Below are 26,158 nucleotides of genomic sequence, written 5' to 3' on the forward strand. Positions count from 1 at the left end.
AACAGTTTTGGAAATGGATTGGTTTAGAGCTGCAGCTGTGACCTTCCACATTCACGACTACAGATCGTTGTGAGAAAGATTATGCAGGATCTCACTATGGGGTGAATTACAAGCAGCATTGCACGACTAGACTTCTTTTTATTTCAAATGAAATCATGAAAATTTACAATGTTGCAAAGGATTCCCGTTTATCTGCTGATGGTTTTGAACCGCGTCACGACAGACGGACGGCAAGCTCTCTGATTGGCTGAAAGCTGTCATCCGGGTACTGCGCTACGACTGGCTCATTAGCTAAAGCTACCAATATGGCGGAGGTAAGGGGGAAAACAGGGGAGAAGCGATCGATCTTAAATCGATATATCTATCATTTAATATGTCATTTTCCCATATTTCTGCTAGCGATTGGACAGATTGTGTTTTTTTCCGAACGTTTAGCGTGATTCATGTCAAAATCATGTGTCGTATTTGGCCGTAGATGTGCCCGAATGTCTGGAGTGATCCTTCACTCCAAGGCCGCTGCGCCTTCGCTCTCAGCTGCTTGGGTATAGCGGCAGCGTACATTGATACGTACATCCTAGCATTCGCTTGTCCAAAAAAATACAAAATAGAGAGCGAGATCGTGCGTATTTTTGTGGAGGTGAGCGAAGCGACGGAATCTTTAAATCGTTCATTCGTGTCCGAGTTGTCGCCGCCGGTGACTCGAAAGCCATCAAATGTTCCGCCGCGCCAAACGAAATGTACATGTTTACATGCATCGACATTGACGGGTTAACGTCAGTGCTGTGATGTTAGCTAGCTGGCTAATTATGTCGCTTATAAACGTCACTCTAATCTTTCAAAACGTCTCCGTGATTTGTCATTTTTTAAGTCCTCATGTCCCATGGTTGCTATATATGTATTGAGAGATTCCAGCCGTCTCAGCCGCATACTGTCGTTCAGGTAACGGTAAATGCCGATTTTGCGCGCTCATCTATGTGCACGATTTTTGGGACTGATTACCTAATTATACATTTACAAACACGTTTGTGTTAAATTAAAAAAAAAAAAATAACATAACTCTGGTCTATACTTGTGTGTGTACCTATATTTACATGTACATACATGTGTATGTACTAACATACACATACATACATGTACATACATATGTATATATAAATCAATGGATCTGTGTATGTTTGTGTGTGTTGTATTAAAGTGTAATTAATGCTGTGATTTTTTTTCCCTCCATCCTACCAGGCTTCCATTGGGAGTTCTAGTCCAGGTAAGACCTATACGACCAATATGTGATGATGTTCTTGTTCTCAGGTTAAAAATGTAACCATAGTAACAAACTTTTTGCAATTATCATTATTAATAAGAAAAAAAGGCCTGCTCTGCAAAATGTGCAGCGAAGTTAAAGTTGTAAACGAGTTTTCCGATGGAAAATTATGGACTAAATGATGCTTGACTACTTCAAGTGACACATTCAGCAGAAAGGTGAGAAGGACAGACTTGAAAAACAAAGTGAAATTTACATTGGATTTGTGCATATTTTAGTGACTTCTTTTTGTATTTATGGATCATAATCCTAAAATTTCATTATGACTAGATCATTTAAGGGTAGTAGAAATGCACCTGCTGATTGTAGGTGTGATGCTGGTGTGTGTGGCCATTGCAAGCCCTTGTGATGTTGCTCGCAGTGGTCCAGTGTGCTCAGGGATTTTGACTGTATGTTCAGACTTATGAAAGATTTACGGGAATGTTGGACATTGGTAATGTTTAAATCTACCAAAATGTGTCTTTGATTAAGGTAAGTTGAAAATTTCCAAAAATAGGCACAATTTGTTAAATTTCCCTTATCTATATAATCAAATGTTTTTAAAAAGTTTTTTTAAAGGGTGCCTTGAATACATTTAGAAAATGTTGTCCAGGTATTTTAATCAGTGTTATATCTCTATGAGGGTTTGAAGTTGAGTAAAAGTAAGATGTCTGTTTTACATACTCAGCTGAAGTAAGATGTCTGTTTTACATACTCAGCTGGGCGATATCATGATAACAATTAATAATAATGTAATTTTAGTCTTTAAATATTTTTTGACAATATTAACCAATAAAATCAATAAAATTTGATAAATATAAGCTCTATTTATACCACCTGAACACTACAAAGAGGGGGGAAGGTAGCACTGATGCGACCATTATTCAGTAGACGAAGATGGTGAGGAGCACCTAATTATTTAGCACAGTTGGCAATAGGCTGGCGCACACGGAGCATGAGAGGGAAAGGACTATAACAGCCAAAATTTGTTATTATAGATTGTAGGACAACACCAAGCCTACCCACTAATTTTTGGGCCTTTCTCTTTGTTCCTACCACAGTTGGCTCTTTGTCGTCAGAAGATCATGATTTTGATCCGACCGCAGAGATGTTAGTTCACGAGTATGATGACGAGAGGACCCTGGAGGAAGAAGAGTCTCTGGAAGGGGGAGGAAATTTTAGCTCTGAGATTGCAGATTTGGAAAAGGTAAGCATTGCAACCTTTTAACAAAATTAAGGTATATTATTTACAATATTTTGAACACTGCCTTTATTAACAATATTGACCGCAAAACACTTAAGTCGAAAAATATATCATGTAATATTACTTGATAGAAAAAGTATCACACCCTGCAAATAATAATGTAATATGGTCTAATTCCCTAAACATTGCTTCACTTATATCTCTGTGTCAGCATATTTACCAAAATGAAATCTTTCCGTTGTATGTTTAATTCTACAACCACATTGCGATGTTTATAAACTTTCAAACCTCCAAATTTAACAAATAATATTGAAGTTTGGGCTTTTTAAGAAAATCTACAGTAAATACTCACTTAGTCTCATGAAGGTTGCTCATTAATATATTGCATATTTGATAACATATCTTTGCAAAAAATGAGTGGATGAATGAACAAAAAAATATTTAACTTTACTGTTGCTACTATGTTAAACATACACCTTATTGACTAATGTCCTTCCACTTTCTTCATCAGGAGGGTAACATGCCTCTCGATGAGCTGCTTGCCATCTATCGTTACGAGGCCTCAGGTGGTTCCAGTATAGACAGCTCTTCTGGTGATCTTACTGATGAGCTACCCGACATGACTTTGGACAAGGTGAGCGTGTTTTTTTTCTGTGTGTGAGGGGGGCGAAAGGTCTATTTTTTTCCCGGCTGAAACTGTTGTTCAACTTGATACGTTCATTCCCAGGAGGAAATTGCCAAAGACTTACTGTCTGGTGACTACGAGGAGGAGACCCAGTCATCAGCAGACGACCTCACCCCTTCAGTCACCTCCCACGAGGCCACTGATTTCTTCCCCAGAACACTCCGATGTAAGTTACTACGGAGAACTGTCCTTCATCTATCAGTGGATATTTATTTATTTTTGCTTATTATTTTAAGTATATTTTATCATCAGAAAAGTATTTAAATAATGGAATAAAGCGAATTCTAATCAGAATAATTTTTACATTTAATATCAGAATGGACATCAACCCCAAAAAATACTACAAGTAAATTAAGACACAACTTGGACACATTTAGAGATCTGTGCTTTTCAAAGGAACTTGAAATGAATTTAATAACCCCTTCTTTAGCCAATGCTGTCTCCGATGGTGATAAAGATTCCGAGTGTGATGATGATGGTCCTAGTCCAGAAGACTCCAGAAAGGTATGTAGTTTAATACAGTGAAACTGATGGAAAACATGTAATACTTTGTAATCTGAAACATTCATTTATATGAAAAGGAAATAATGGTGGGCTCGGAGTACCAAGCGGAAGTTCCTTTGACCATCAGCCATTACATAGATGGAGAGAAAGGTATTTTCTCTTGTTTTATTTTCCATGGGAATTCATCCGACTATCTAATTGTGCTATCAACTTAACACTACCAACCCTTTGCAGCATATGAAGATGATGATGAGTTAATGTGGAGCCCGGGTGCCCTGACCGAGAACAAGGTCAAGAGCTTTTTGATGGACATGATCTCGCGGACGACGGATGAAAAGACAACCCATGACAAACTACACGTTCAAGACAACGAACAGGTCAGTTTGTCCTATTACTCATCATCCTTTTGGAACAAGATCTCACATAGGAAAATTACCTTTTTGAAAATAAATGCTAAATGAAAATTAACAGGTTTATCTACAGCTTAGGTCTCTGCACTGTTTTATATTTACAATATCACCATCAACAGTAAATTAAATACTTTATAGAGAAGAGAACAACATTAATGGGTTTCCCAATGTAACATTTTTTGTGTTTTTTTTATCCAACAAATCCAGTCTCGCATACTAACATCGGCTTTTGTTTTAACCTCTTTTGTTCTCACACAGGCTTTGCTTGAGCTCGTCCAGTGCAACTACAATACCCACGAGGCCCTGGAGCAATACTGTAGCCACCTAAAGTCCTCGAAAGGTAAGCCAAGTTAACAGGTTTTGCATGCAAACAGCTAACCAAATGTCAAATGCCTAGTAAACTTTAGGTCGTTTAACCTTGACACGAGTAAAAGCTGTTGCAAAACATATGCTTTCAGAAAAATCGCCCCCGTGGTCTGAAGAGGAGTGCAAGAATTTTGAACATGCTCTGCAGATGTATGACAAGAACTTTCACCTCATTCAAAAACATAAAGTAAGTCATGTTCTCTCTATTTTTGGCAATGGAAGGCATTGAGCATTGAATTGATTTTTTTTTCCAACCTCAGGTGACGACGCGAACGGTAGCAGAATGCGTGGCATTTTACTACATGTGGAAGAAGTCGGAGCGCTTTGACTTCTTCGTGCAGCAGAATCGCTTCGGGAAGAAAAAGTACAGCAGCTACCCAGGCGTCACGTGAGTAGACATCAGCAGGCAAAGTTGCTGCGAAACAAATTCCTTCGATGCTCAACTATCAAAAAAACCTTGGTTGGCATTACAGAGACCTAATGGACCGGCTCGTGGATGAAGCAGAGGGCTTGGCCGTGGACAGTTCGTCGTCCGTTTGCTCAGGTGGTGGTGGAGGAAGAATAGAAAGCACGGACCAACAGCTCAGTCTGCTCAACTCCATTACTGCCAGTGACCTTACAGGTATGTGCTCAGTCCAATTTTTTAAAAATTTTAATTCAATTTTTCATTTGGCATTTGATTGACAAATACAAAGTCAGAAAATTTTAATTATTTATATCACTTTCAGGTCTAAAAAAAATAGACTTGAATGGAACAAAGCAACATCAAAGACAAGAAAATTAGAACCAAGATATCGCATTCCATTGAAACACAATATTTAAACATAATTTTAGAGGGATTTCATTTTTTTCTGCTCCTGTCAAACAATTTACTGTACTAATAACCCGTTTACAGTAATCCCTTGATTATCGTGTCATCGGGATGACCGTACAATGACGTTTTATTGGTCAGTCGAGTATGGAAAAAAAACTGATGGGCGATTGATGTTTGTGTTTCAGCTCTGAGTAATAGCGTAGCGACGGTGTGCAGCCCGGCCGAGGCGTCGTGCTTGGACTCATACGGCTTCCCCCCGCTGGAGAGCCTCCACAGGGCCTCCTCCCTCAACCACGACGAGTCGCTGGGCTTCCCGTCGGGCGGTGCGGACGGCGAATGCCTCGACATGCTGGATGCAGGCTTCTACCACTCGGAGCTGGGCCAGCTGAACGGTGTGTGCGTCGCCAAGGACTGCGAGCGGCCCTCCAAGAGACTCAAGATGGCGCTGCCAGACTCATTCATGGGCGACGTCTCCGTGGGCAACCTCGGCGTGGACTTTGAAGCGCGCCGGACCGCGCCACACCACCATCGGATAACAGGTGCGAAAATGGCCGTGTCCGTAACGGATTTTGGCGAACCCAATGGCTTTTTGGGGGGGCACGCGCGTCATCACGTGCAGCACACAGCAGCACTTCAGTCCGAGTGATCTTCCTCTGCCCCTTATTCTTTTAGGGTTTTTTTGGGGGGGGGCCTGTACATAAAAGACTGACCTCACGTTATATATATATATATCGCTATATATATGTACAGAAATATACTTTTGTTTTCGTTTTTTTTTTTGTGTACTATGACATCAGTGATGTCTCTCATATAGAACTAAGAATCTTGATTTCTCTCAAGAGTTTATAATAGCCATTTTATGTTTGTCGCAGCGGTAACATCCCACGTCCCAACGGCACCCTGCCATTCTTCTCTGCTGCCAAAATCATTTGATTTAGAAGGTGCTTATTTTAAAGTGGTACTTCCCTTTCCCCATCCTCTCAAAGTTTGCGTTTGGTTCACTGGTACTTTGCAGTCAGCATGTTGCTTGCATTCACGATTATTCTGTGGGCATATTTCTCGTCGTGTACTCGAGTTACGTTCACCATTGCAGGTCCAATCGGATTTCTTTGTGCATCTGATTTTATTCGTGCAGTGGGAACAGTGATTCGTTTTTAACTTTAACAGAAGCACTTATAGTTGTTGAAATCTACTTGTGGTTTATTCATTGTTTTGTGGCTTCCTGGTGATTTGGATGATTCTTTTGAATTTGGGCTCCAAAGTGTTCCACAAAAGGGCCAAAGTGGTGCAGTATTTCATTCAAACCAAACAAGGCTACCTTTTAACCAATCAGGTGTCTTACAAGTGTGACGGCGTCCAATTCTTTTAAACATCCTCGACAGCACGAATGAAACAAAAGCAGATTTCAACTATCATGATTATCTTTGGACATTTCATTTTGATTGGTTTTCCTGCCATTTTGTTTTGCCCAGTTGACCCTTTCCCGCATTTGGCAAGCAGCGGTTTTTGCAGTTGGATCATTTGGCATCATGCAGGCACTTTAATTCACTTGAGTTTTTACACATTACATCTCGCAACTTGGATTTTTATTCTTTTTTTTTTTTTTTTTTGTAGTGTGAACATCAGTATTAACTGAGAAGCCCATACTGTTGTGTGCGTGCGTGTGTGTTTGCGTGGATAATGTCGGCAGTGTATGTAGCAAGGGGTGGGCGGTGTTTGGAGTGCATCATGTTTCAGTGCGGGCTCCTCCCGTATCTATGCATTGTGTGATGAGAATGTTCATTTCAGGGGCCGTACGTGACATTTTCTGTGTTTGCGGGGCAATTCATTTACTCTTTCCTCGGCTTCATTGATGTACATAAGAATTAGCAAGTAGCCTTTAACAAGTCTCATGACCTGACCTCGTCAATCTATGTGCATTTTAAATGGCCATATGTTGTAAATATGTAGAGAATTCTGAGGGTTTTTTTTTTTTTTGCATTCTACTGGTTGACTTGGGATCGTTTGGCTCTTTCCTTATCGTCACATACAGTGAAACTGCCGACGCGAAATGCGATCTGTGAACGTTTCCAAAACCGTCCCGGCATCACTTCAATGAAAATGTGTTTTATTGACAGCACCTTCCCTCCGTGTAGCTTTTCTTACATATGTGGCATCACCAAAAAAGGACAAAAGAATCAGAAACTGGATGCTCACAAAGTTAAAGTTGCCCGTTTATCTTGTTTTTGACATTTCACTATGAGGGATTTGGCATTCACAGCCACTATTTTAGGTATTTCCATTCCCTACGCATGCTACCCCCCCCTCCCTCCCCCCTTAGACTGAAAAGAATGCCTTTCTGGTCTTGAGCATTAACGTTAAAAGTAGAAAAAATGTTTTGTCTCACATGGTAAAGGGATGGCTGCTGCTTTTTGGGGTGTGGTGTGACCCCTTTTGTTTTTTGTTTTTTTTTTTTTGGAGAGAAAAAAATGCAGTAGTTGGTGGGTCGCCGTGCAGTGCTATTTATTATTTCACTCTGTGGTTTGTTTGTGGAAACACTTGTCAGAATGTAAAGGCCATTTTAGAAGTGGTAATTTTTTTTTTGACCACCCTGTGAAAAATGTGATATTTTATTGATATGTGAGTGTGTGAGTGTGTGTGTGCAAGCCAGCACTAAGCAAATGTCATTTTATATTTTGTATTTTTTTAAGTCATTTTACAGGAAAAAACACAAAAAATTGAATACCTTTGTGAATTTAAAAAAAAGCTACAAAGTAATTATATTCAGAATTCTAGACAATCAAAATGGCTATGAGAAAGAAATGTTCCAGAACAGAAGTTATCTTTATTGTACATATGAATTGTATTATAAACATTCCGTTTGTTTGTTTTCTCTCTGTTCTTGCTCATTTTGTTAAACATTCTTTTGTATCTTCTGTTGTACTTTAATACCTTGTGTACAGATCCAGAAATAAAAGCTCTGGAAAAACATTAAGCAATAATGATTCTACTTTTAGCTTTCTTGTGTCAGTATGCATGTAAACATTTTAGGATAAAATACCATGTATAATAAGGCTTTTTCCCCTGTAAACAGCATGTACACTGGCTTTTATCCTTTAAAAAATAGTCTAGTAAGACTTAATGATAACGAAGGAAAGTGCAGCTACTTGGTGGCGTAGTGGTTAACTCACCGGACTCCTGTCTGGGAGACCTGGGTTCAAATCCCGGTTGGGACACTTTTTCACTTAGTTGTTTCTGTGGACTTCTTGTCAAGACACTCAAATGATTACAGAGAAATGTGTAGTCACTTGGTTGGCGCAGAGGTTAGTTCACAGGACTCCCGTGTGGGAGACTTGGGTTCGATTCCTGGTCGAGACACTTTTTCACTTAGTAATTTCTGTGGACTTCTTGGAAAGACACTCAAATGATTACAAGGAAAAGTGTAGTCACTTGGTTGGCGCAGAGGTTAGTTCACAGGACTCCCGTGTGGGAGACCTGGGTTCGATTCCTGGTCGAGACACTTTTTCACTTAGTCATTTCTGTGGATTTCTTGGAAAGACACTCAAATGATTACAAGAAAAAGTGTAGTCACTTGGTTGGCGCAGAGGTTAGTTCACAGGACTCCTGTGTGGGAGACCTGGGTTCGATTCCCGCTGTCGCCCTTTGGCTGATCACTACACCAAGTAGTTCAGAAAATTGAACAAGAAGAAGAAAAAAAGAAAAAACTTTTTAATATATATTAAACACTTAGTCATACTTTTCAGCAAAAGGTTATATTCCGAACTGCCTTCGGCAGTTCGGAAGACACTTGATGGACCTGCCTGTGCGAAAGGCGTTCTCGGGTCGGCCTTCGGCCGACCCTCGACCGCTTGCTTGGTCAGTGAACCGCCGACACCGGGAAGCGAACTCACGTTCTCTCGGTGCAAAGGCGAGTGTGCAACCCACTACACCAACTCGTGCCCCACTTATACATGGGTGTTGAAACGTTTTATCCAAGGAAATGGGGCGAAACACTTAGTCATTTTTTGGACAAAATGCTTCATCCACCACTGAATACTTATTCAGTTAAACACTTAGGCATTTAACTTATTATTTTAACTGAATATTTGGAAAATCTCTGCCGGCACTGGGAATTGAACCCAGGCCCACACCGGTGGCAGACTGATGACTTAGCCACTGGGCCACCAACCTGTAAGAGAAATCAGTAGTACTTATAGTTTTATCCAAGGAAATGGGGTGAAACACTTAGACATTTTTTCAACAAAATCCTTCATTCACCACTGAATACTTATTCAGTTAGACACTTAGCCATTAGAACTTATTCTTTTAACTGAATAATATTTTGAAAATCTTTGCCTCCACTGGGATTTGAACCCAGGACCTCATAGGCAACAGACTGATGACTTAGCCACTGGGCCACCACCCAGTGAGAGGAATCAGTAGTACTTGTACTTTTGCCTCTTTCATTCACCTGAATAATATTGGGAAAATCTTTGCATGCACTTGGATTTGAACCCAGGACCACTGTTATGGGAGACTGATGAGTAAACCACTGGTTAACATAGTGTAGTAAAGCTTTTTTTCTTTAAAAAACGACATAGTATAGTAAGGCTTTTCCTCTGAAAAAATGACATAGTATAGTAAGGCTTTTTCTCTGAAAAAACGACATAGTATAGTAAGGCTTTTTCTCTGAAAAAACGACATAGTATAGTAAGGCTTTTTTTCTTTAAAAAACGACATAGTATAGTAAGGCTTTTTCTCTGAAAAAACGACATAGTATAGTAAGGCTTTTTCTCTGTAAAAACGACATAGTAAGGCTTTTTTCTTCAATAAACGACATTGTATAGTAAGGCTTTTCCTCTGAAAAAATGACATAGTATAGTAAGGCTTTTTCTCTGAAAAAACGACATAGTATAGTAAGGCTTTTTCTCTGAAAAAACGACATAGTATAGTAAGGCTTTTTTTCTTTAAAAAACGACATAGTATAGTAAGGCTTTTTCTCTGAAAAAACGACATAGTATAGTAAGGCTTTTTCTCTGTAAAAACGACATAGTAAGGCTTTTTTCTTCAATAAACGACATTGTATAGTAAGGCTTTTTTCTTTAAAAACGACATAGTATAGTGAGGCTTTTTTTTCTTTAAAAATGACATAGTATAGTAAGGCTTTTTCTCTGAAAAAACGACATAGTATAGTAAGGCTTTTTCTCTGAAAAAAACGACATAGTATAGTAAGGCTTTTTCTCTGCTAAAACGACATACTATAGTAAGGCTTCTTTCTTTAAAAAACGATACAGTATCGTAAGGCTTTTTTTTCTTTAAAAAACGACATAGTATAGTAAGGCTTTTTCTCTGAAAAAAACGACATAGTATAGTAAGGCTTTTTTCTTTAAAAAACGACATAGTATAGTAAGGCTTTTTTTCTTTAAAAAACGACATAGTATAGTAAGGCTTTTTTTCTTTAAAAAACGACATAGTATAGTAAGGCTTTTTTCTTTAAAAAACGACATAGTATAGTAAGGCTTTTTTTCTTTAAAAAACGACATCGTATAGTAAGGCTTTTTTTCTTTAAAAAACGACATAGTATAGTAAGGCTTTTTTTCTTTAAAAAACGACATAGTATAGTAAGGCTTTTTTCTTTTAAAAAACGACATAGTATAGTAAGGCTTTTTTTCTTTAAAAAACGACATAGTATAGTAAGGCTTTTTTTCTTTAAAAAACGACAGTATAGTAAGGCTTTTTTCTTTAAAAAACGACATAGTATAGTAAGGCTTTTTCTCTGATAAAAACGGCATAGTATAGTAAGGCTTTTTCTCTGCAAAAACAACATAGTATAGTAAGGCTTTTTTCTATAAAAAATGACATAGTATAGTAAGGCTTTTTTTCTTTAAAAAACGACATAGTATAGTCAGGCTTTTTTTCTTTAAAAAACGACATAGTATAGTAAGGCTTTTTTCTTTAAAAAACGACATAGTATAGTAAGGCTTTTTCTCTGAAAAAAAAACGACATAGTATAGTAAGGCTTTTTCTGTGCAAAAACGACATAGTATAGTAAGGCTTTTTTCTTTAAAAAACGACATAGTATAGTAAGGCTTTTTTTCTTTAAAAAACGACATAGTATAGTAAGGCTTTTTTTCTTTAAAAAAACGACATAGTATAGTAAGGCTTTTTTCTTTAAAAAACGACATAGTATAGTAAGGCTTTTTCTCTGAAAAAAAACGACATAGTATAGTAAGGCTTTTTCTCTGCAAAAACGACATAGTATAGTAAGGCTTTTTTTCTTTAAAAAAAACGACATAGTATAGTAAGGCTTTTTTCTTTAAAAAACGACATAGTATAGTAAGGCTTTTTCTCTGAAAAAACGATATAGTATAGTAAGGCTTTTTTTCTTTAAAAAACGACATAGTATAGTAAGGCTTTTTTTCTTTAAAAAACGACATAGTATAGTAAGGCTTTTTTCTTTAAAAAACGACATAGTATAGTAAGGCTTTATTTCTTTAAAAAACGACATAGTATAGTAAGGCTTTTTTCTTTAAAAAACGACATAGTATAGTAAGGCTTTTTCTCTGAAAAAACGACATAGTATAGTAAGGCTTTTTTTCTTTAAAAAACGACATAGTATAGTAAGGCTTTTTCTCTGCAAAAACAACATAGTATAGTAAGGCTTTTTCCTTTAAAAAATGACATAGTATAGTAAGGCTTTTTTTCGTTAAAAAACGACATAGTATAGTAAGGCTTTTTTTCTTTAAAAAACGACATAGTATAGTAAGGCTTTTTTCTTTAAAAAACGACATAGTATAGTAAGGCTTTTTCTCTGAAAAAACGACATAGTATAGTAAGGCTTTTTTCTTTAAAAAACGACATAGTATAGTAAGGCTTTTTTTCTTTAAAAAACGACATAGTATAGTAAGGCTTTTTTTTCTTTAAAAAACGACATAGTAAAGTAAGGCTTTTTTTCTTTAAAAAACGACATAGTATAGTAAGGCTTTTTTCTTTAAAAAACGACATAGTATAGTAAGGCTTTTTCTCTGAAAAAAAACGACATAGTAAAGTAAGGCTTTTTCTCTGCAAAAACGACATAGTATAGTAAGGCTTTTTTTCTTTAAAAAAAACGACATAGTATAGTAAGGCTTTTTTCTTTAAAAAACGACATAGTATAGTAAGGCTTTTTCTCTGAAAAAACGATATAGTATAGTAAGGCTTTTTTTCTTTAAAAAACGACATAGTATAGTAAGGCTTTTTTTCTTTAAAAAACGACATAGTATAGTAAGGCTTTTTTCTTTAAAAAATGACATAGTAAGGCTTTATTTCTTTAAAAAACGACATAGTATAGTAAGGCTTTTTTCTTTAAAAAACGACATAGTATAGTAAGGCTTTTCCTCTGAAAAAACGACATAGTATAGTAAGGCTTTTTTTCTTTAAAAAACGACATAGTATAGTAAGGCTTTTTCTCTGCAAAAACAACATAGTATAGTAAGGCTTTTTTCTTTTAAAAATGACATAGTATAGTAAGGCTTTTTTTCTTTAAAAAAAACGACATAGTATAGTAAGGCTTTTTTCTTTAAAAAACGACATAGTATAGTAAGGCTTTTCCTCTGAAAAAACGACATAGTATAGTAAGGCTTTTTTTCTTTAAAAAAAACGACATAGTATAGTAAGGCTTTTTTCTTTAAAAAACGACATAGTATAGTAAGGCTTTTTCTCTGGAAAAAAAAACGACATAGTATAGTAAGGCTTTTTCTGTGCAAAAACGACATAGTATAGTAAGGCTTTTTTCTTTAAAAAACGACATAGTATAGTAAGGCTTTTTTTCTTTAAAAAACGACATAGTATAGTAAGGCTTTTTCTCTGATAAAAACGACATAGTATAGTAAGGCTTTTTCTCTGCAAAAACAACATAGTATAGTAAGGCTTTTTTCTTTAAAAAACGACATAGTATAGTAAGGCTTCTTCTCTGCAAAAACGACGTAGTATAGTAAGGCTTTTTGTTCTTTAAAAAACGACATAGTATAGTAAGGCTTTTTTCTTTAAAAAACGACATAGTATAGTAAGGCTTTTTCTCTGAAAAAACAACATAGTATAGTAAGGCTTTTTTCTCTGAAAAAACGAGATAGTATAGTAAGGCTTTTTTTCTTTAAAAAACGACATAGTATAGTAAGGCTTTTTTTCTTTAAAAAACTACATAGTATAGTAAGGCTTTTTTCTTTAAAAAACGACATAGTATAGTAAGGCTTTTTTTCTTTAAAAACGACATAGTATAGTAAGGCTTTTCTTTCTTTAAAAAACGACATAGTATAGTAAGGCTTTTTTTCTTTAAAAAACTACATAGTATAGTAAGGCTTCTTCTCTGATAAAAACGACATAGTATAGTAAGGCTTTTTTTCTTTAAAAAACGACATAGTATAGTAAGGCTTTTTTCTCTGAAAAAACAACATAGTATAGTAAGGCTTTTTCTCTGAAAAAAACGACATAGTATAGTAAGGCTTTTTCTCTGAAAAAAACGACATAGTATAGTAAGGCTTTTTCTCTGAAAAAACGACATAGTATAGTAAGGCTTTTTTCTTTAAAAAACGACATAGTATAGTACGCCTTTTTTTTCTTTAAAAATGACATAGTATAGTAAGGCTTTTTTTCTTTAAAAAACGACATAGTATAGTAAGGCTTTTTTCTTTAAAAAACGACATAGTATAGTAAGGCTTTTTTCTTTAAAAAACGACATAGTATAGTAAGGCTTTTTTTCTTTAAAAAACGACATAGTATAGTAAGGCTTTTTTTCTTTAAAAAAGACATAGTATAGTAAGGCTTTTTCTCTGAAAAAAACGATATAGTATAGTCAGGCTTTTTTTCTTTAAAAAACGACATAGTATAGTAAGGCTTTTTTCTTTAAAAAACGACATAGTATAGTAAGGCTTTTTCTCTGAAAAAAAAACGACATAGTATAGTAAGGCTTTTTCTGTGCAAAAACGACATAGTATAGTAAGGCTTTTTTCTTTAAAAAACGACATAGTATAGTAAGGCTTTTTTTCTTTAAAAAACGACATAGTATAGTAAGGCTTTTTTTCTTTAAAAAAACGACATAGTATAGTAAGGCTTTTTTCTTTAAAAAACGACATAGTATAGTAAGGCTTTTTCTCTGAAAAAAAACGACATAGTATAGTAAGGCTTTTTCTCTGCAAAAACGACATAGTATAGTAAGGCTTTTTTTCTTTAAAAAACGACATAGGATAGTAAGCCTTTTTTTCTTTAAAAAACGACATAGTATAGTAAGGCTTTTTTCTTTAAAAAAAACGACATAGTATAGTAAGGCTTTTTTTCTTTAAAAAACGACATAGTATAGTAAGGCTTTTTCTCTGAAAAAACGACATAGTATAGTAAGGCTTTTTTTCTTTAAAAAACGACATAGTATAGTAAGGCTTTTTTTCTTTAAAAAACGACATAGTATAGTAAGGCTTTTTCTCTGAAAAAACGACATAGTATAGTAAGGCTTTTTTTCTTTAAAAAACAACATAGTATAGTAAGGCTTTTTCTCTGATAAAAACGACATAGTATAGTAAGGCTTTTTCTCTGCAAAAACAACATAGTATAGTAAGGCTTTTTTTCTTTAAAAACTGACATAGTATAGTAAGGCTTTTTTTCTTTAAAAAACAACATAGTATAGTAAGGCTTTTTTTCTTTAAAAAACGACATAGTATAGTAAGGCTTTTTTCTTTAAAAAACGACATAGTATAGTAAGGCTTTTTCTCTGAAAAAACGACATAGTATATAGTAAGACATAGTAAGGCTTTTTCTCTGCAAAAACGACAGTATAATAAGGCTTTTTTTCTTTAAAAAACGACATAGTATAGTAAGGCTTTTTTCTTTAAAAAACGACATAGTATAGTAAGGCTTTTTCTCTGAAAAAACGACATAGTATAGTAAGGCTTTTTCTCTGATAAAAACGACATAGTATAGTAAGGCTTTTTCTCTGCAAAAACAACATAGTATAGTAAGGCTTTTTTCTTTAAAAAATGACATAGTATAGTAAGGCTTTTTTTCTTTAAAAAACGACATAGTATAGTCAGGCTTTTTTTCTTTAAAAAACGACATAGTATAGTAAGGCTTTTTTTCTTTAAAAAACGACATAGTATAGTAAGGCTTTTTCTCTGAAAAAACGACATAGTATAGTAAGGCTTTTTTTCTTTAAAAAATGACATAGTATAGTAAAACATAGTATAGTATTTATTGTTTTGTCTGTTACAACTACAGTCTTCTCTCTTTTTTTTCTTCATCTTTAAGTTACATAGTTATGTCTTTAGAGAAACCACGTACCTTGAATACTGTCAAAATACTTTGTCATTTGGATGATTTACTCTTGCGTCGAGGAATGTCGATGGTGAGAAAGTCCTCAGCCAGAATGACCTCCACGCTGTCGTCGCAGAGAACTTCTTCCGCTTGCCGTCGGAGTTCCGAAACCTTGTCGTCGTCGTCTCCTTCCCGGTGAAGGCTTTCGGGTTTGTACCTCTGGCTGAAATGATACAGAGCCAGCCGCCGAGCCCCGCAGGCCCGCGCCAACTCTGCCGCCATTCCGGGCGTGCTGTGCCCGCGCTCAACTGCCTTACTGCGGTGCACTTCCCCCAAGGTGGCTTCGTGGACGAGGAGGTCGGCCCCCCAGCACACGTCGAAGCTGCCGCCCGGCGCTGAGCTGCAGTCCCCCAGGATGCATACTTTCCTTCCTGGAATTTTCTCCTCCAAAAATTCGGCAGGTGAGATAACTCGTCCGTTTTCCAGTTGAACCTGGTGACCTGCTTTGAGACGTCCGTACGCAGGACCGGGATTCAGGCCTGGACAACACAAACAAAGCTAATGAATGCTTGAATTTTCTAACACATCAAATATGAGAATCAATCTTGAATACAGGGAAAAAAGTCGAAAAAAAACTACAACATTGTTTCTATTTTCCAATTGTTTTCATAGAGTCCCATGTAGGCAAAAAAATAAGTTAAGAGTGTAATGTTTATTGGATGTTGTGGGCAACCAACCAATTTCTTTGAGTAATTCCATCTTGAGCCTGCCCGGCTGGTCACGTTCATGCACACAGAATCCAAAAGAGGGAATCCGGTGGAATAGTGGGAAGGCTTTCACCACAAACTTGTCATCTTCGAACAGAGAGTAAGTCCCGGACGAGGTGTCAATTGAGATGTTTCTACCGGGACGCTCCAAGGGGAACGGGGGATCATTTGATGCCGTCATCTATACACGCAAATAGCATTATTACTACACAATCCGAGTATACAGCTTCACTAATTTATGCCCAAATTAGAACAGAACCCTTATCATTATTTCAAACAAAAACAATTCTGATGCACAAGCAAAAAGGAGTAATGTACCTCAAGACTGAGCTGACCCTCCTCTGGACTTTGACCTAAAGTGGGCTCCAGTTCATGAACTGCACACAAAGCAGCAGAACGAGATTGCCGACATTGAAAGGTTTAATACATGCCTTGGCAGGTGACCAGAAAGTTTGACGGCGTCTCACCCGCGTAAGGGAAGACCAGCTGTGATGCCGTCAGTCCCAATGTGACCCGCAGATAGCGGCGCAGCCCACTCGGCCCGAATATATCCACGACTTTGTCGTCGGCCAGGGCATCGGAGGTGAAGTTGAGGCTTATGGTGCAAAGGAGGCCCGGCAGGCCGAACAAGTGATCTCCGTGAAGGTGAGAGATAAAAACCTTGCTGATGCGACCTAGGATGTGGTTAGCACAGTTTTGTTTCACTTGCACACATGGAAAAATACAGAGGCCGTGCTTCAATCTTCCCTTTATTTTAAAATCTACGTCATTGGCTGATTGGTTGTTCTTAAACCTCATGCAAAAATTATGATTATTTTATCAGATTTTTATAATTTTACTTTTATATTTTTTCTCTTCTATAGTATGCATTTACAATAGAAATACAGATCATACAACCAGTGTCATAAGTTTAGAAATTCACCATTAAGTTCAATGGAAAGGAGTCTCAAGACCTTTGGCGTACATTAAAAAAAAAAACAATAATCGTCATCTTAATGTGGAAAACTGCACACTGAACAGATTTATTTTCTAGATCATTATTATTTTTCTTAAAGTTCTTTAAAGTTGCACACTATTAATTGGGGCATTGGGTGTCTCCAACAGAAATGTGACTCCTACTTATAGTAGAAGCGATAGCAAATCAAATCTTAAGCAGTAAATATTTGTAATAGTAATATTGATCGTAATTGTTGTAGATCGTGTAAAGGTAAAGATACAACTAAATAGGTGAGCACGTCCACGTGATGACGACTCGGACTGACCTGCTCGTATTTGGCTCTTCATCAGCTGCGTCTGCGTCCCTTCCCCGCAATCGAACAACCAACAATCGCCATCATTCCGAAGCACCAGGGCCGAGGCGCCGCGATGAGGGGACGGGTAAGCAGCGCCCGTCCCTAGGAAGGTCAAGTCCATTGTCATCGCGACTCAAAGAAGCTGGGAAGGGACTTGTTTGGAAGTTTCTTAAAAACTGGGCAGCATGGCACCCTTGTTTTGCAATCTCACATGTCGCGCTAAAATGACGACAGAGGGTGACGCCCCATTCACAAATATATGATTTCACACTACTAAGACAACTTATCTTTTCATAGAGAAGAAAAACAAATAGGTGGGATGGGAATGTATAAATCAACATTTTAATCAACTATTGGAAGAGAATTTTCCTCTCAAATGAACATTGACAGCTAGGCAACACAGAGGTTTTCTTGAAATAAATATTTTTATTGACATACTGAAAGACAATCCAGACTTCATCATGGATAAAACTAACATCAGAAAAACATTACAACTGCATAAAAACAAACAAACAAACAAAGGGTTAGGCCACAAGGTTTCTAATTGTCCAGTGTGTGAGGTCACAATGACTACAATTTGCAGCAAAATGAAGGAATAATGTTGCTTTTTTTTGTATATAAAATATAGATTAGATTAAATTACACATGTGATTTCCAAAATGGGTCATATTTAATTTTCTTTTCCAACATATTGAATTAGCAAAAATAAGTATGCACTGTAAAAATCTGCTAAGTACTGAAAATATATTACCGCATTGGTATTTTGCATGGTTAAGCAACATGTGAACACGATTTCCCTCAAATGGCACAATGGAGAAATATTGTTAAAGAGTGCAAATTGGTGAAAGTGTACTAAAAAAATGATATTACATGATTCATGTGTTAGTCATCTTGGGTACATAAAACACAATTGTTTGCTCCCTTATCCAGTATTGGGTATTTTTTCTTTTAAGAAGTAGGTACTAACAATTACTAAACCCGTTAAAAGTATGTCTTTAGTGTTTTATTTAAATATAAATCATCTATTTGGACTGCTTGTAGGGAAAATATTTTAGGGCTAGATGTTGGCCTTTTGCACCACTAGGGGATGCAAGTGTTAAAGGTATTTATCAGCGAGGCTAGAAAAAAAAACCTGAAAATTCCAAACTCAAATGCCAATGCTATCACAAGGCAGCTAAAATGTAACATAATACATTCAGTTCAGTTGTTCTTCATGGTATGGCTGTATGAATGGAGTGGCAACGTAACTTAAGGAGTGTGTGTGTATGTCTAGTTACTAGGTTTGGGGCTGAAGTTGACCCCAGGCCAGTCGTAGGTGTCCGGCAGGAAGGAGTCATAGTTTGTGTTCCACACCGTTGAATGCACGAGAGCATTCTTGTCCACTGGCTCCGGGTAGCGAAAGGCCATGCCCTTGGCGTACACATATTCCACCACCTGCTTATACAGAAACACAGTCATGAGAGCTAAGTAACACTGGTGCCATTGCAGTAGCACACTAATTTAAGCAGAGACCAGGGAAAACATATTTGAGAAATCCAGTTGTTCTATTACAAGGAAACAAATGTATATACAATACAATTATAAAATTAGGATATGCAGTGCAGGGAAATAATGCAATATTATACATTAATCATCTTTCCATTGCTGCTCAGCCCTCCAACTTAATATAACAGATGTTTACAAAATGTGTATTTGGCTTGCCTTCACAGCCATCTTGAGAGAAACTTCTCTGATGTTGGATAAAGGAGGGTATAGTCGACCTTCTTTCAGCTCTTTATCGGTGACCTGTTCTGCCAATGTCTGCAAATATAACAGTGCAACTTACTGCATATGAACAAGTAGTTTTCCATGTTATGTCAATAGACATAATACATAAACACAAGATAGTGGTGGCAGCCTATTGGAAACATACTGCCAGTTAACATTGACAACATAGAGTACAGATCACAGTTGTAACAGACCTTAGCAGCCTCCAAGAATACTGTATCACTGATGTGACGCACCCCGCTTAGGATGACAGCTAGAGCCACACCTGCCACACATGAAGGAATATAAGAGTCTACTCTGTTATTTCTACGGCTAATGAAGATTTTGCTTTTGTTGCTCACCTGGGAAGATGTAAGCATTATTGCCTTGCCCAGGGGTGAAAACTCGCCCATCACTCAGAGTCACTGGATCAAAAGGACTACCGCTTGCAAAGAGACATCTGCCCTGTTGGTGTATTTGTGAAGTGTTGTCGTTAAAATGCCAATAAATCTAATGAAATTCTAGAAAGCTAAAGTGCCCATATCTGGGGTTCACTGTACGGTTTCTGTATTATTTGTATAAGAGTTAATTGTGTATACATCAGTAAACGTATAGGCATCTTCAGCGGTACACTCTGCTTTGGTTGTAGGGTTGCTCAGGGCGAAGATGATGGGGCGATCATTTATGGCCCCCATGGCTTTGATGGTATCGTGGGTGAACAGGCGACCGGCTCCCGCCACGCCTGCCAGTGGAGGATAGAAGAAAAAAAATTAAAAAGTATGACCAAAACCTTCATTTGGTTTAAAATACAGTTACACAAGAGTTATTCTCAATACATATGCATTTGTATTTTTGACTCCTTGAAAAGTTATTGGAAAGGACGCTGTGAGCGATGAGTTTTACATGGTGAAATATCATTGCAAATAATGTCTTAGGAAGAAAAAAAACATAAAATGTAAGGTTACTTTGACACTTAATATAAGGAGCAGCACATCGTTAAGAACGTGAATGAATTCAAGTGTAAAAAATGAATTCAAGTGTAAAAAATTCCCACCAAAAGTGTGTTCTTACCAATAATAGCCGTTGGTCTAATGGTATTGATGGCATCCAGAAAGCTGTGAACATCACCAGGACTTTTGTGAACAAATGCTTCCTGGTTAGCGTCTGTTGCCTGCGACCTTCCCTGGGGATACAAACAGTGCCGCCAATTGAAGACAACCACTTCTATGAGCCAGACATGAAGCATGCTTTTCACTTATACTGACCTTAACGAGCAAGCCGTCTTTGTCAAACATCCAGATCCTCTCCCTGGCATCCGCCTGCGACATGCCTAACTCCATCATGGCCATGACAATCAAGTTTGCGATTCCCAGAGCAGCCTATAGACCCAGCAAAATTTATCCATTCAATTGAATTTTCACAAAACACACAACTGAGCAGTAGGGTTAGTGTACCTCTCCGGCTCCGAGGAAAAGCACTTGGTGTTCCGTGATAGGCTTTCCAGTGGCTCTCTGAGCCGCGAGCAGACCAGCAAGGGCCATAGCTGCTGTCCCTACAATGAGTAACAAACAGAAAATTATTGAAATGAACCTATACCTGGTGTTAGGAATATGTACATTTATGATACTATGTTTCCTTGTGGCCCTAAGTTACGCCGCAATATTTGTATGATTTGTATAATGCTTTTGATATCCAGTAATAGATACCACTATATACAAGGATTTTATAATAAACATAGGTGTCACATTATGAAATCTTCTAAGAAACATGGTAGAATCAGTCATCCACCAGCAACTATACTATTTTACCTTGAATATCATCGTTAAAGGTGCAGTACTTCTCCCTGTACTTCCTGAGAAAACGGAAAGCATTGTGGTTCCCAAAATCCTCAAACTGGATCAGTGTATCCTGCCCATATTTGTCCACTACGGCCTCCATGAATTCGTCGATGAGGTCATCGTAAGCCTGCGAGCGATCCCTCCTCTGGTAGAGTCCCATGTAGAGGGGATCCTTAAGTAGAGTCTGATTGATGGGTCAGAAAAGACAGGTTGTGAAATAATGGTATTTTAGGCATTCAGATTTGACAGATCTCCTCCTGACCTCGTTGTCTGTCCCGACGTCAATAACGACGGGAAGGCACTTCTCAGGTCTGATGCCAGCGCAGGCCGTGTACAGGCAGAGTTTGCCAACAGGGATTCCCATGCCATAAACACCCAAGTCGCCGAGGCCTAAAATACGCTCTCCATCAGTCACGACGACTGCCTACAAAGGGGGAAGCATTCGTTATTGTGATGTACAATTTCCTTTCAATTCAGAGTTCCTATTAGGTTAAAGGGGGAAGACTCACGGACACATTTGTTTCTGGCCAGTTGTCCAAGATGGAGCGAACGTGTCCTCTATCCAGAATGGAGATAAACAAGCCCCTATCAAAAAAAAAAATAACAGGGCTTGTAATCAAATTAAATATAAATGCATCCTTAGCTTCTTTCTAAAATTCCAAAGTCTCCGTTTTTTTAGAAGTAAAAGTTTTTGATGATAGAAATTATAGATGCATTCCTTACTTGGGTCGTCTAAAGATGTGTCCATACTGTGTACAGGCCAGGCCGACTGTAGGTGTGTAAACGATAGGCATCAGCTCCTCGATGTCTCCCATCAGCACTCTGTAGAACAGCCTCTCATTTCTCTCCTGGATGCCCATTAAGTAGACGTACCTGTCCAGTTAAATAGTACACGTAGAATGTATAAAAAACAGGAGGTTTGTAATTTTAACAGTGAACACAATATGATTTTACTTTTCGAGGGGGTCCGTCATTTTCTTGAGATTCTTCTGGAAGCGCAAGGCCTGGAGGTCTTGAGTTTCTACTTTAGGAGGCAGTAGGCCGTGTAAGCCTAGTATCTGTCGCTCTTGTAAAGAAAAGGCCATTCCCTGTGGAAAAACACAACAATTAAATGTTTTCTCTTGAGAATTACAAATGAAAGGCTTCATTGAATTTGAACTTTAGGGGAAAAAAGGGTGGTTCCTCTCCTATGAGATCTGATGCCACATGTGAAATGTGTCTGAGTACACTTCATACTGCTTGCAAAGCAGACATGGCATCTGTAAATCTGACATTTAGTGTGTAGCTTGGAGGCCCTCTTCCATGACCTTTGTATCACAAGGTGGAAGAGTGCCATTAGATAGAGTAACTTGACTTGTTCTCTCCCCTGATGGATGAAGCCAACAGCTGAGTGGAGAGAGCACAGCAAAGCACTTTTGAAAAAGAGGGCGTTGTCTGCTGGAAGCCATTAGAGGGTACGTGATGCGGTGTGAGTTACTATAGTACAGCCTCGGTTCCTTTATTTGCATATAGTTCCACAAATCTAGTACTACATCTGAGGCTCATTATGTTTGGACACGTACAGAGGGAGGAGATCATAGTAAACGCAAAGTCATGCTGATAGAACAATTTTTCTGAATAGCTTGCTTAATATCATGGTGAAACTATGTTAAGATTTAGTTTGAATATGATGCTTAAGCATATGAAATACAATTGCCAGTGATTACCAAGAACTGATAACAGTTGGTGAAGGACCTGTTGAGATGTAAGTTTGGAATGTCTATTTATAGTACGACACTTACTCTGGTCAGGTCTAAGTTGGGCATAAGCAGAGAGAATCCAAGCCTTAGTCATAACATGTATTCTAACTTTATTAAAAAAAGTCTTTTTTGTAGACTATGAAGTTTAAAGCATAAATGAACACTAGCAGCAACACTGCATAAGATCGGAAATTGTGATGTAAAATAATGCTTACGAGATATTTTTTTGCGTGGAAGGAAGTTACTGCTGCAGGAAATCATGATGAACATTGTGTACCTTGAACTAGACAGTCTGATTAATGTCTTAACTCGCATAACATGATTTGCTGAATCTCATAAATGGCTTTCCTCGTACAAAAAGCTAGCGAAGAATGACATGTCAGGGTTCATGTAAAACAACTGAAGAGATGAATATGTCTGGAAGGATGACAGGAAAGACAGCGAATTTCAGAATTTAGAAGGGTTTAAGTAAAATAACTCAATTTACAAAATGAAACAAAATGATTTAAACCTTTCCTAATATTACATACATACTTATCTCGTAATTTAATTTGGATATTTAAATCATTATTTTTTTCTACTGTTATTTACTTACTTTTTTTTTTTAGTTTTTAGTAATTCTGGATCTCAAGAGCTGACTGCTAAAGATACCCAACACTGTTCACTTGAGTAAAAAGAGCCTCTTGATTATTTTTTACAATAGAAGAATAAGCATTTTTTTGCAATTAAATGAGTAGTGTATTAGTAAATATTATCACTAAATTCGACAATGAACGATATATATTTTTAAATAATATATACATACAGTACAATGCTTTTGCACTAAAGCAAAGCTAGGAAGCATCAATCTGGTTTCAAGAGGACATTTTAGATCCATTACAATACAAACCATCTCTTCACTGTACTATAGAACATACATTCAGGACATGTAGTGTAATCATCATTCACTCTGCCACACAAAAACCATATGCTCATCACACAATAGCACAAAATGTACATGTTTAAAGCACGCTTACTTTGTTGGTGCGGGGGTTGAGCATTAAGGGCTTGCCCTTCTCCTTTGTGTGTGCCCATCTGCACGTAGACACGTAGGCAGACCTTAGGGAAAAGCTGCTCCTGAGCCGGGAGAGCATGTTGGACTGTCGGTAGTCTGGATGCTGGAAGGTTGAAGAGAGAGGAGGGCCAATAGAAACGTTAGCTCACTGATGGAAGAAGAAAAGGGTCATCATGGAAATAAGATTCACCCCAATTAATATTTTTCTATTTTTCTATTACGAGCAAGTAAATCATATTGTATGTATTCATTCATAGGGGTTTCAATTGAAACATATTGACAAGAAAATAATTACACAAAGATTAGAAGAGCTGAGGTTTTTAATCTGCACGATGACGTCAGTGATTTGATGTGCGTGAAAGTACAGCTTTTGAAGAGTGGACATAATCCTTATTTTACTGCTGCTCCACACGAAGAAAGAAATGAAAAGAGCACGTGCCAAGATGCTATCGAATATTTTGGTCACCTCATTTAGCGATAAAATAAGAGTGGGAGTGTCTGGAATCGACGAAGAAAGCGAGGATGCTGGAGCCTACCCCAGTTAACTATGGAGAGGAGGCGGGGTACACCCATACGTTTTTAAAGAACCCTTAGCAACAAGATAATATTAAGTAGGACTGTTTTTATAAAATTCACTTGTAAATTGCAACCAAACTGGGAAAATTGTGAATTGTTGTTATTTATAGATTAAGACACAAATATACTGGTCTGGGCTATGTGAGATCAAATTAGAGTGAATCTGGGCCATGGACTAAATTGAGTTTGACACACAGTTATTGCGCTATGCATTTTTTTTTTTACGATGTGTGTGTCATGTTAGGATAAAAACACCATAGGAATAAAGAATTATAGGCACTTCACAACATTCTCTTGTCTAGCAGAACTTATTAACTTATATTTGCCTTCTCCAGGCCAATGGCAAATATGGAGTTCATTATCATGTTAACTCATGGTGGAATTTAGTGTTTGAACAAATACGTGCTACTTCTAAAGCAAACTTCTCACTAATACAGTATGCAAAGTTTTTAATGTTTGTTGAGGTGAGTCACTTCAACATACTTTCTTGTCAACAACCACTATTTGAATCTGAGTTTGGGCACCACCTTGTGGCATTTAAGGATATTTCACCAAGAGGGCAAAAAGTGTGAATTTGTAAGTTTTCTGTGGATTGTTAAATAAACAGAGGATTACTTATGTTGAAATAAGTCTATGTATCTGGTAAGCTCTGTTCAACCTTTCAGGTTCTTCGGGTTTTTTTTCTAATCCTTAGGTAATGTAATTAGCTGATCCTTTTCACTCTTAGTAACAAGGGTCATCATTCCATGGTATCTTGTAGCCTATAAAGAAATAAAACCTACTGACTGACATTCTTTAATGTCCAAAGTTTTATGATGAAAGAGTAAAATAGCCTATCAAGTCAGTGGCACCTACATTCATTCATTTATTCAATGCACGACTAACTAACTATTAATAGGACCCAAGTGGCGAATTTTTTGAGAACATTTCCTCTTTGTTTAATGTGTAACTAAACAAAAAAAAAGACCTGAAAGTGCTAAGCCTGTCTTTTAAAAACAGTAGAGGACAGCAGAAATGAATCACGCAGCCATTGAATTGCAAAAGGCTGCACTAGTCATCGAATTATCTAGCTTGGCAACCGGTCACGCGCAGATCATAAACACAAAATGTATCTTTGGGTTTGGCTAGACAGACAATGGAACATTTAAGAACGATTTTTTAAAATAAAATGAATGACGCAGGGCAAAGAATTTTGACAGACGTGTTGAATTAGCGCATGCACTCGTCATATAAATCGATGCTTCCTCCCTTTTTTCTACTCTTGAGTTTTAAATTATAAGTTTTAAAGGACGTCTTACCTGATTTTTTGTGTTGCTGTGGGGAATTTAGATTAGATCCCTGCTGGACATCGTTTTAGTGGCTCGTACAGCGACTCCGATGACAGTTGTAGCCACTGAAGTCACAGATGCACTGTAAAGGCTGACATCCGCAATCGAGAGGGACTGACACGATCAGCCAATCAGAAGACGGGATTCCAGTTTGACGTTTACCGTAACTAATAACATGGAGACGCACTTTGAATACAACTTGCACATACGTACACTGATGTATTTTCACCGTAAACACTGCAGAGCACCTGAGGGAAGACATTAAATTTTCTATTTGTTTT

The 26,158-nt window shown here is 37.4% G+C and overlaps 3 protein-coding genes across 4 annotated transcripts; 1 reads left to right on the top strand and 2 right to left on the bottom strand.

The window, feature by feature from the left end:
* The first annotated feature begins 408 nt into the window (after positions 1–408).
* Positions 409–8,264, top strand: LOC144195626 (mesoderm induction early response protein 3-like). The gene is made up of 13 exons (XM_077715386.1): positions 409–939; positions 1,237–1,261; positions 2,359–2,504; positions 3,013–3,135; positions 3,229–3,352; positions 3,617–3,690; positions 3,768–3,840; positions 3,925–4,067; positions 4,359–4,440; positions 4,559–4,653; positions 4,727–4,854; positions 4,940–5,088; positions 5,466–8,264. The coding sequence occupies exons 1-13, from the start codon at positions 874–876 to the stop codon at positions 5,924–5,926; spliced, it is 1,689 nt and encodes a 562-aa protein (XP_077571512.1). The 5' UTR covers positions 409–873; the 3' UTR covers positions 5,927–8,264.
* A 799-nt stretch (positions 8,265–9,063) lies between these two features.
* LOC144195624 (zinc phosphodiesterase ELAC protein 1-like) lies at positions 9,064–17,817 on the bottom strand. Of its 2 annotated transcripts, XM_077715385.1 has the most exons (6): positions 17,567–17,817; positions 16,772–16,978; positions 16,623–16,681; positions 16,275–16,485; positions 15,565–16,076; positions 9,064–9,448 (listed from the first exon to the last, which is right to left on the bottom strand). In XM_077715385.1, the coding sequence occupies exons 1-5, from the start codon at positions 17,721–17,723 to the stop codon at positions 15,589–15,591; spliced, it is 1,122 nt and encodes a 373-aa protein (XP_077571511.1). In that variant the 5' UTR covers positions 17,724–17,817; the 3' UTR covers positions 9,064–9,448; positions 15,565–15,588. The 2 variants fall into 2 exon arrangements, with proteins under 2 accessions (XP_077571511.1, XP_077571510.1); XM_077715384.1 differs by lacking the exon at positions 9,064–9,448 and having other exon boundaries at positions 15,454–16,076.
* Positions 17,818–18,002: 185 nt separating this feature from the next.
* On the bottom strand, positions 18,003–25,990 carry LOC144195883 (NAD-dependent malic enzyme, mitochondrial-like). Its single transcript, XM_077715751.1, has 15 exons — positions 25,848–25,990; positions 23,936–24,076; positions 22,135–22,268; positions 21,904–22,053; positions 21,690–21,765; positions 21,443–21,604; positions 21,151–21,364; positions 20,797–20,894; positions 20,608–20,721; positions 20,414–20,525; positions 19,942–20,084; positions 19,705–19,807; positions 19,558–19,628; positions 19,298–19,396; positions 18,003–19,030 (listed from the first exon to the last, which is right to left on the bottom strand). Exons 2-15 carry the CDS (start codon positions 24,050–24,052, stop codon positions 18,866–18,868), a joined length of 1,758 nt encoding a protein of 585 aa, XP_077571877.1. The 5' UTR covers positions 24,053–24,076; positions 25,848–25,990; the 3' UTR covers positions 18,003–18,865.
* Between the last annotated feature and the right edge of the window lie 168 nt (positions 25,991–26,158).

The sequence above is a fragment of the Stigmatopora nigra genome, chromosome 4 (assembly GCF_051989575.1).
Source record: "Stigmatopora nigra isolate UIUO_SnigA chromosome 4, RoL_Snig_1.1, whole genome shotgun sequence".
Lineage (NCBI taxonomy): Eukaryota > Metazoa > Chordata > Actinopteri > Syngnathiformes > Syngnathidae > Stigmatopora > Stigmatopora nigra.

Bases quoted from the DNA above. Each gene is read 5' to 3' on its own strand.
- LOC144195883 (XM_077715751.1), bottom strand. From the start codon at position 24,052: ATGCTCTCCCGGCTCAGGAGCAGCTTTTCCCTAAGGTCTGCCTACGTG. The intron at 20,722-20,796 runs GTACACTAACCC...CTGGGTCTATAG, and splicing joins TTTTCCTCGGAGCCGGAGAG to GCTGCTCTGGGAATCGCAAA. The intron at 19,629-19,704 runs GTGAGCAACAAA...CATGTGTGGCAG, and splicing joins TAATGCTTACATCTTCCCAG to GTGTGGCTCTAGCTGTCATC.
- LOC144195626 (XM_077715386.1), top strand. From the start codon at position 874: ATGTCCCATGGTTGCTATATATGTATTGAGAGATTCCAGCCGTCTCAG. The intron at 3,841-3,924 runs GTATTTTCTCTT...AACCCTTTGCAG, and splicing joins TTACATAGATGGAGAGAAAG to CATATGAAGATGATGATGAG. The intron at 4,068-4,358 runs GTCAGTTTGTCC...GTTCTCACACAG, and splicing joins ACGTTCAAGACAACGAACAG to GCTTTGCTTGAGCTCGTCCA.
- LOC144195624 (XM_077715385.1), bottom strand. From the start codon at position 17,723: ATGACAATGGACTTGACCTTCCTAGGGACGGGCGCTGCTTACCCGTCC. The intron at 16,979-17,566 runs GTCAGTCCGAGT...ACCACATCCTAG, and splicing joins GAAGAGCCAAATACGAGCAG to GTCGCATCAGCAAGGTTTTT. The intron at 16,486-16,622 runs GTACATTACTCC...TTGCGTGTATAG, and splicing joins AGGGTCAGCTCAGTCTTGAG to ATGACGGCATCAAATGATCC.